General features: G+C 40.7%; 1 protein-coding gene across 1 annotated transcript; it reads right to left on the reverse strand.

Annotated features, from left to right (window-relative positions):
- Positions 1-7,148: 7,148 nt before the first annotated feature.
- LOC122668706 lies at positions 7,149-7,736 on the reverse strand. Its single transcript, XM_043865241.1, has one exon. It carries the CDS (start codon positions 7,734-7,736, stop codon positions 7,149-7,151), a length of 588 nt encoding a protein of 195 aa, XP_043721176.1.
- Positions 7,737-10,757: the final 3,021 nt, after the last annotated feature.

The following is a 10,757-nucleotide window of genomic DNA, read 5'->3' on the forward strand; positions in this document are numbered from 1 at the left end:
ATTCCGTTTCGAATCAGTCCCTGCCGATTCTCGCAACCAATTCCTCAAAATTTAGATTGGCTATGAATTGGTTTTAAAAAAAATGGGGGAGAGATCGCTGCCTGAGTCTCTAGAGCCTAAACGGGCGTGCTGGCCAATGGAAGCCACGCAGGACATGCAATCAGCCAACCAGGTAGCACTCTTTTCACCCAAAAAAAATTAGGGAAATAGTTTTTTGTCCGGGAGTGTTGCCTACACCAGCACTCCCATGTGTCTATTTCTCTCCTCCTCAAAACAAGGGGGGCAAAGATGTCTTTTCATATGAGGAGGAGAGAGATAGACTCATAGGAGTACCCAAACCAAGTCTCTACTCAAGATTATGATCGATTTAAGCTCTAGCACTTGTTGTTGTCTTTCCTTGTAATTGATCTATGTTGCTCATGACATCAAGTGACTCCATCATTTATGGGCAAGCATACTAGTTGTTAGACTAGCCATAAGAATTAAGCTTAGCTTCTCTTTTGAACATTTGAATCTCGCTTTAATTTTTAAGAGAAACTAGTTGTTAGATAATAACTAAAACATCAAAATGATTAGAAACAATTATTCCATTTTGGTTTCCAATATTCAACTTTTTTTTTTTTTTTTTTTTTTATGGTCCAATATTCAACTTAAACATCACTAAAAATGTTTAAGAGTTCTACTCAAGTAGTTATAGTCCAAGTGGTCATAAATGATTAGTTAAAGACTTCACAACTTCTTGATCACAGAACATTAAACACTATTGCATGGAAGACCATGCGACAGTCACAGAAGATCGTGGTTGTAGCGACTTGAGATTGTCACTTTCGGACATGCGCAGAAGATGGTCATGAGAATACTGAGGCATCATCCATCTGAGATGACTTAATCTCACAAGCTTTCAAACAGTCACGGAAGACTGTAGTGGTCATCCATGGACACTTAATATTAAAAGCTTGGTTGTCCATAAGTTTAAACTAAGAACTTTTTTAGGTCTACTCAGTCGTCCGTTCGTGTTCACAAAAAACTATGAACAACAAACTTAGACTTTTTTCTATGTCAAACCATCTAGTTTGTTGGTTTTCCAACTAAGTCCCTGTTTTATGTTATTTTTGACAAATAATAGACAAAATAATTGTCTCAAGTAAATATGTAGACATAATTAAAGATAGAGTATATTACTAGTACCCCCTGGAACTAACCCTAACTCATGTAAACCCCACGTTTTGAAAAAATTACAACCACACCCAGTTTGAGTAACGGTATCAACTTAAAACTTTGAAAAAAAAAAAAAGACCATGTTTACACATTTTAACTTTATCAATACCGCATTTATATTAGATTTATCTACTTTCATATATGTTGTACTGTTTTAGCCTAGATTCCTAGACTATATTAGATTTACTATTTTCAAAATAACTACCAATTAGTAGGACTAGTTAATAGGATTAGTAAGATTATTAGGAATGGTCTAAATATAAAGAGACCAGCCATCGATTAGGTATGGATGTATGGTTGAGTGCCTAATACCTTCCTAGCCTGTAACTTAACCTACTCAGAGCCTTGGGTTGACCTTCTCTTATCCACAACTAAGTCAAACTTTCTTCCCCTGAAAGGAAGAGACAGTTATAGGTCCTTGACCCTTATCTAGGTGGCGATTCTCTTAGATATAAAGAAAGAACTCTAGTCATTCTCTCTCTCTCTCCCCTAAGACATCCAAATCTGAAAGGACCACGCCCAAAGGAATGGAAAAGTGGAAGGATGAAACCCCAAGATAGAGGACGGAGGTATGAAATTCATCCCTTTATACCTATAGCGGCGAATAAGCAAGAGAATTAAGAATTTTTTTGGGACTATTCATCTATATATTGTTTGTATACTAGTTATTAGACATTACTCGTAACTTAATTGAATCAAATTATTGTGTTCGAAGTGATGTAACTCGACGAGGATGTTCAACGTTGTGCTCAAAACCTCCGGGGAGGTAGGGAACATTATAGCATTCTGAGATCAAATGCTATCCACTTCTACCACGACGTGTTTGAAATGGGACCTGAGGGGGGATGTTTCATAGTGTACCCAAAACCCATGGAAGGTAGGGAACATTATAAAATTTTGAGATCAGTGGATGACCATTTCGCTACGTAGACCGTATACTTATTTGTCCCAGTGACTTAGTTATGTGTTTCCTTATGTAGATTTGGGCAACCCCACAGTGAAACCACACCCTTTAATCTTGTAAAAATTGGTGTACTATATGGATAAAACATGACAAGTGATACATCAGTTTGAAAGCTACTACCGGTGATAAGGGACGCTCCATATTTGTGTTGGGCCACTTAAGGCTTACATCCACTAAAGCACAACATGAGCCCTTTGAAAATAGCTTGTGTGATCCTAATCAAAGGTGACCCTTTTTGAAGCCTACCCCACCCAATTGCACATATCATGTAATGAAATAGACTAGACCAAACTAGGTTTCGCCACAATACTAACAATCGTTTGCGACTAGTTGAGGAACCCTATTGGCTTCGGTTCTACCCAACCAGTGTCGTTTATTCACAAGTTTAAAAGCATTGAACTATAATAACGGTCCCAAAAAGCCCGATTAGGAGGTATTTCCATTTTGATATCCAACATCACCAAGTCCAAAACTATTATATGACTAGCACTAGTCCGGTTCAAAACCAAGTTAAACATGTTCTTCTAGATAAAAATATTTGAAATCAAATAAGGGTCTTGTGATCTAGTTTTACCTAAACTATCAAAATATTATGTATTAACCCACAATCCATTTACACACATCTGAGATCAAATGCAAAAACATTGACGAGGGTATTCCTTGTTGTGCCCTAGCCCCTAGGGAGGTGTGGCACATTACATCGGACACTCTGAGATCGTATGTGCTTGTATTTTTTCATAGATGTATACATGAGACTAAAGTTGCATACATAATAGCAGTTTCTACTGGCTGGGATAAAACAAAAGGTGACTTCACCTTGCAGATGAGGTGACTCTTGTTTGAGACATTATTTGGACATGATCACTCCACAAACCTCATTTTCAAAGGAGAATGCGTCTGTAGCCATCTCACTTCCTTTCCCTCTTTTTTTTAGGTACAATAAAAAAGATTCAACTGAGGCATTACTTTGTCAGTTTCTCCACTCATGCTGAGCTACCATTTCTCCTCCAAAAGAACTTTTCCAACCTTTGTAGTTCTAAGATCCTAATTTTGGTAGACTCATGAGGCATTCACCCATGTTTAATTTCCATCAAAAGTACTGTCTAATCCTTCAAGCGGTTCCTCCATAATGAGTGCAGATAGCATTCCTCCACCAGTTTAGAACACCATAAAAGTCAAGACTCACCAATATAGAGTATATGTTGGCCGGTATTGTAAAAATGGAAATTTGCTGAAATGCTTGAGTGTCTTTCATTATCAAAAATGATGAATTTAAATACAAGAAGAGGTCCCTTGATTGAGGGATTTGATTACAAAAAATATGGGAAGATGGGAGTGATATATGGGATGTGTATGCACAGAATATGGGAAGATGGGAAAGGAATGAACAAAAATGGAAGTCATGATAAGGATTGATTTGCTGTAACGGTTCTCTTCCATTAGAACCGTTAATACTCCCCCTCAAGATGGAGCGTGAAGATCTAAAACGCCCATCTTGGATAGAAGGCTGTGAAAAATAGTGCCGCCAAGTGGTTGAGTAAGAATGTCGGCAAGTTGCATGGAAGATGCAACGTGAGAGGTGCTGATGGAGCCATCTTGAATACGTTCCCGGACCACATGATAGTCAATTTCTATATGTTTGGTACGCTCATGATAGACAGGGTTGACGGCGATGTGAATGGCGGCCTGATTATCACAATATAGTTGCATAGGACTGGATTGTGGTACCCCAAGGTCTTGTAGAAGAGCACGTAACCAGATTAATTCACAAGTGGCAGTAGCCATAGAACGATATTCTGCCTCGGCTGATGACCGGGAAATGGTGCTTTGTTTCTTGGATTTCCAAGAGATGAGACTATTGCCAAGAAAGGTAATGTAGCCAGTGATAGAACGCCTGGTGGTGGGGCAAGCTGCCCAATCAGAATCACAAAATGTTGTAAGCCACAAATTGGAAGAGGCAGAGAATAAAATGCCTGTACCCGGAGCATACTTAAGGTACCAAAGAACTCGGTTTGCTGCATCCATGTGTGGCTGGCGGGTGATGGTGAGATAAAGCAAATGGCCAATGAGCCGCCGATACTGAGAGGGATCGGGTAATGGAGAACCTGTGTCAGGAGCAAGCCATGAATTCTGCTCCATAGGAAATGACACGGGCTTGGCTGCTAGTAGACCAGATTCTGAGAGTATGTCCAATGTGTACTTCCGTTGACTGAGATAAATTCCCTTGGGGTTGCGCGCAACTTCAAGTCCAAGGAAATACTTAAGTTTACCCAGATCTTTAAGCTTGAACCTATGATTGAGGAATGATGTGAGTCCCTGAATGGTCAACTTGTCATTACCGGCCACAATGATATCGTCAACGTAGACGAGCACTGCTGTGTAGTTCGTGCCAATGTTTTTAACAAACAAGGAATAGTCTGCTTTTGATTGTCTATAGCCTGCATCAAGTAGGGATTGAGTCAACGTAGCAAACCAATTTCTGGACGCCTGTTTAAGACCATATAGTGATTTTTGAAGTTTGCAATAGCGAGTCTCCCCCTGTTTGGAAAATCTAGGTGGTACTCGCATATACACCTCTTCATGTAGATCGCCATGCAAGAAAGCGTTATTGACATCTAGCTGATGTAAGTGCCAACCTCGCACAGCAGCGATGGCGAGAAGACTACGAACTGTGACAAGCTTAGCGACTGGAGCAAAAGTATCTGTGTAATCAAGGCCCTCTTGTTGGGTGTAGCCTTTAGCCACGAGACGAGCCTTGTATTGCTCGATGCTACCATATGCATTTCTTTTGATTTTGTAGATCCATTTGCAGCCGATGGGTGACTTTCCTGGTGGTAAAGACTGTAAGGTCCAAGTCTGGTTTTGCTCCAAGGCTTGAATTTCTGCCTCCATAGCTTGTTTCCAGTGGGCATGTTTCATGGCCTCAGTGAAGGTGGTGGGTTCCTGTTCTGAATGAATGGCATTCATAAAAGCAAAATGTGTAGGGGAAAATTGGGAATAAGACAAGACAGACTGAATGGGGTAGGGAATGTTACCTGTCGATGCTACTAGTAGAGAGGGAGAACTAGCGGGTGAGGCCGAGTTACACACATAGTCCGTGAGATGGCATGGGCGAGTGGGTAGACGGTTGGACCTACGTACAGAGATAGCCTGGTCCGTATTGGAGGTGGCCTAGTTCGTAGGAGAGATGGCCTTGTCCGAAGTGGAGGTGGCCTGGTCCATAAGAGAGATGGCATGGTCCGAAGTGGAAGGGCCAGGGGAAGAAGGGGTAACAAGAGGTGGACCAGATACAGGTGGAGGAGCGGTCTGTGGGGTAAGAACCTCATGATCGGGCACGGGTAGGGGGAGGACGGAATGTGGTGATGGCGGTGAAGGTATGGTGGAAAAGGGGAAAACATCTTCATGAAATGTAACATCTCGTGATACAAAATTTTTTTTATTTTGAAGATCATAGACACGGTAGCCTTTTTGAGCATATGGGTAACCGAGAAATATGCATCGCACGGCCCTAGGGTCAAACTTGGTGCGACCAGGGGCGTGATTATGGGCGTAACATAAGCAACCGAAGGTGGGAGTAGGTGGGTGGAGCCCCAAATAATAATTCATGTGGTGTTTTCCCTTTAAGATTTGGTGTGGGAATGCGATTGATGAGATAGGCAGCGGTCAAAACGCATTCCCCCCAAAAAAGAATTGGTAGATACGCCTGGAAGCGAAGAGCACGTGCAACCTCAAGAAGGTGACGATGCTTACGCTCCACAACACCATTTTGCTGCGGGGTGTCAACACAAGAATGTTGTTGGATAATGCCATTTTGGGAACAAAAATGAAGCATTGGTTTTGAAAAAAATTCCATACTGTTGTCACTACGAAGTCGTTTGATGCGGACATTAAATTGGGTGTGTATCATGGCGTAAAATGAAGTAAAAATAGAGTATGTTTTAGACTTGTGGCGCATCAAAAAAACCCATACAGCCCGTGAAAAATCATCAACCAAGGTTAAGAAATAATGTGCTCCAATGTTGGAGGCAGTGCGGTACCCACCCCAAATGTCACAGTGAATTAGATTAAAAGGTTGTGTGCACCGATTATTGCTTATTGGAAAAGGTAACCGTGTCTGTTTTGACAGATGACAAACATCACATAAAGAGGGTAGGGGTGAAATAGAAAAACCCGGTAAAGATGAAGATAAATGGCGAAGATGCTCGTTCGATGGATGCCCGAGGCGTTGGTGCCAAATAACTGATTGTGAAGGCGAAGAAATGGAGGTGCACACAGAAGGCAAATCTGGTGGACAGAAGTGATAGAGGCTTTCACGCAATGTTCCCATCCCAATTAGCTTCATCGTTGACAGGTCCTAGACAACACAAAATGTGGGGAAAAAAATGAGTGAGCAATTTTGGGTTTGAGCAAGCTTGCTAATAGAAATTAAATTTAAATTAAATGAGGGTACGTAAAGAACATCTTTGAGGATAATGGATGAATTGAGTAATTTATCTCCCTTGTGGGTGGCAGGTAATAGAGTTCCATTAGGTAACCGAATGGGAGTAGAAGAAGAAAGAGGAGTGGGGTTGGTTAAGCCATGAAAATCACATGTCATGTGATCTGATGCACCACTATCAAATAACCATGAAGGAGAAATAAAACTTGAAACGTTAAAACCAACCGGCGTACCTGCTAGGTGAGTAGTAGCAGATGAAGAATCGTTACCCAAGAGAGAGATAAGCTGTTGATATTGTGTCGAAGTTAAGCCTGGAACAGGTGCAGAATCAGTAGTGGCAGCATTGACATGGCGTGGCAGGTCTCCAACACGATCAGATGTTTGTGCCTTCTTTGAGTGATGTTGGTGGCCCGGAGGATAACCATGAAGGGGCCAACACCGTTCTCGGGTATGACCATATGCATTGTAGTGAGCACAGAATGGGCGGTTGCGATTGGAACGGGCACCGAGCGGCTGATTATGGCGTCCCTATTGACGCGGTGTATCACTACGAGGAGTGACTCGGTTCGCAGCCATAGCAGCAGCGTCAGGCAAATTTGGCGAAGAAGTAAGGGCGCGCTGCTGTTCTTCTTGGAGAATAAGGTAATAAGCTCGATGGACGTCAGGCAACGGGTCCATGGTGAGAATTTGCGAGCGGATAGCAGCGTAGCTATCTGATAATCCCATGAGCAGATGATATACACGCTCCGTTTGGGCAGCGGAATGAAGTTGGGATTGTGCACCGCAAGAACATGATGGAACTGAAATGTAAGATGAGAGTTCGTCCCAGAGTACCTTGAGACGAGTGTAGTAAACGGCAAGCGAGTCGGTCCCTTGATGGATGGTAGCAATGGCCCGTTTGAGATGAAAGGCTCGAGGGGCATTGCTACGAGAAAACCGTTCTTCGAGCTCTTTCCACATAGCAGCTGCGGATTCCACGTAAATCACACTATCGGCAATGGTGCGTGAAAGGATGTTGAGAAGCCATGAGAGGACCATGAAGTTACAGCGATCCCAAAGCTGGACGTCCGGAGACGGAGGTGTGGGTCGTGGCAAAGTGCCATCAACAAATTGCATCTTGTTCTTAGCTTACAAAGCCATGCGGACAGCACGGCGCCAAGTCAGGTAGTCGTCGCCTTCCAAGGGGGTGGAGACGAGGACAGTTCCAGGGTTGTCCGACAGATGGAGATAATAAGGAGAAGTTCCATCAATGGATGGAGATATGGTTGATGAAGACACTGCAGTGGATGAAGATGCAATAGTAGAAGCTGCAGGAGGATCCATTGCAATGAGTGAAGAGAAGAGTCAAAGAGCAAAAACATGGATTGCCAAGATCGTTTAAGCTGATACCATGTAAAAATGGAAATTTGCTGAAATGCTTGAGTGTCTTTCATTATCAAAAACGATGAATTTAAATACAAGAAGGGGTCCCTTGATTGAGGGATTTGATTACAAAAAATATGGGAAGATGGGAGTGATATATGGGATGTGTATGCACAGAATATGGGAGTGATATATTGGATGTGTATGCACAGAATATGGGAAGATGGGAAAGGAATGAACAAAAATGGAAGTCATGATAAGGATTGATTTGCTGTAACGGTTCTCTTCCATTAGAACCGTTAATAGGTATCACTCAGATGGTGTGGATTCAAATTAATCTTACTCGACAAGCAGAGATTCAGGATCAGCATATATGGTTGTCCTTTTCGTCCTCAATTTATCCCTCCTCTAGCTTGGTGGGAAACGAAGAGGAAGTAGTGAAGAAAAAATCTAGGGAATGGGAGGAACTTGTGCTTCTAATAACTTAAGAATACTTTTTATTTATTTTTAGATATGCAAAGAATTTAGAAATAGTTGAGAGAAATGATGGAAGAGATTGAAAGGTATCAAAATGTTTTTCTAATCAACCAAAACAACTTAACAACTAAACTATAATTTTTTGTATGGCTAAATGGTTACAATGCATGTATGACAACAACATTGCAGGACATTGTTCGATTTTAACCGTCCATTTAATCACAACAAATACTCAGTCATTCAACATTTTATTTTTTATCTCAATTAACTAAGACCAGTTGTTATTGAAATGCCTTCTTCTTAACCGTCCATTTAATCACAACAAATACTCAGTCGTTGTGGGTACTATAAACAGAGTGGGGCATTTGGTTGTAAGTCTCCAATTGTAGAAGGCAATCCGTCCGTTATGGAAGGTAATCCTTCAGTTTCTCTAGCCTGTTGTAAGGGTGTTCCTTCCCTTGGTGTTGATGCATTCCAATCTATGGGCTTGAATCAAGGAATTTTCTCTCCTCAATCTTTCCATTTTGATAAGGATCTTATTGATCCTCATCCCAATTCAAGGAGTTTCAAATTGAATTTGTCTGCCTGTGACCTGCCAATAGAAAGACAAGCTGGTTCAGTTCCTAAAGATGATGTCCAGAGGAGTGCTGGATCTGGGACATGATGGGTCTGGATCGGATTAGATGGTGATGCATCTGAAAGTGGATTTGGGTTAGAAGGAGCCTCCCTCACTGAAGGGTCAGACGCTTCTTAAGGAAAAACTTGTTGCAGATGGGTCTTCTTTTGACGCATCAACTTGCCTGAATCCTTTGGTCGTCATAAATGATTGCACTAAGGGACAGGAGTTACAAGGTGGTGGTTCCATGAGGTTAGGCTATAGAAATGAAGGTCTCAGAGGGGCTGCTAGAGACTCTTTCACCTTTGGTAGTGGAGGTAGGGGAGTTAATGTGAGTTTGTCCCTGTTCCTTGGATGGTTATTGTAGACTTTAATGTAATTTTGGTGTACATCATTAGATCTTCTTTCTAAACCTAGATGGTCAAATTCCTGTTTCATCCATCTTCCATTTTATGATGTTCAAATTACTTTGGTACTTTTCACCAAAAACAAAAACAAAAAAATTACTTCGCTACTACTTGACATTGGCTTGAGTGAAGGGTGTCAATGGCTGCACTCTATTTGGAGAAGACGATCGGACTAAGCGATCAAAGAGAATGCAAAAATCGTAGTGAAAAAGAAAAATGTGGTCATGAGGGTTTCACAGTAGTTAGCTGGAAACCAGTGACTAAATGAAAATTCAATCACAGTTCTGATTAATTTCATTGCAATAATCAAAAAACGTGAAAATAAGTTGACAACACGTATGCCCTGCTTACCACCCACCCAAAAACTATTAACAGAGAAATAAAGGTTGTGAGAGAGAGAGTTTGTGAAAACTAGAAGGTATTTTTGTCAAGTGAAAAGGTTACAGCCAAAAGGGATTTCTAATTTATTTTGGGATTGGTGTGTGGTTTGTGTGATTACATTTTCATCAAAAAAAAAAAAAAAAAAAAAGGAATTTCTAACTTTTATATATATATATATGGTAAATTTCTAACTTTTATGTACTTGTATGATACTATGATGTGATATGGTTACCTTTTTATAGATAATTAAGTGAAAACAATTTTGTAGTAAAAAAAAAAAGAAAATGAAGACAATTTGAAAAGGGTAATCCTTGTAATCATCACTAAGATAGTTATGATTTCTACCCAAAAAAACAAAGGAAAAAAAAACGGAGAGAGGGTGTAAGTGAAGTGGGTAGTGTGGGGATTTTTTTCCTTAATTTTTTTTTATGGAAAGAAAATATATTACGTAGAAATTGGAATTTACAAAATGATTAGGGTCCAACATGGTACAATGTTTTTTGAGAGTCAAACGCACCATGTTTGTAACCCTGTTATAAAAAGGTTCATTACTACACCAATTAAAACTAACATTAGTAAAGTTATCAATTTCATTTGCTAAGGTAGAAAAAAGGTTAATTAAGTTCCATGGTAAGCACTTCATATTAGTAGGATGAAAATGATAGCAGAGTTCTTTGTTGTAGCACCACACTTCTTTGAGTTTAATTTTTGCTTTCGTAGCATGTTTTCACCCCTGCAGCAATCCATAAAGTTTCGCTTCCCTTTCATCTGTTGTTGTGAGACTACTTGCAAAAATTAAAACATCCTAACCAGCTAGCAAAATGCAAAAAGCCCAACTGGTTAATCTTAGTTGAGGGTCATATATGCCTGCGCAAATTAAACCAGAGATTTGTA

This window comes from Telopea speciosissima, chromosome 7 (assembly GCF_018873765.1).
Source record: "Telopea speciosissima isolate NSW1024214 ecotype Mountain lineage chromosome 7, Tspe_v1, whole genome shotgun sequence".
Taxonomy (NCBI): domain Eukaryota; kingdom Viridiplantae; phylum Streptophyta; class Magnoliopsida; order Proteales; family Proteaceae; genus Telopea; species Telopea speciosissima.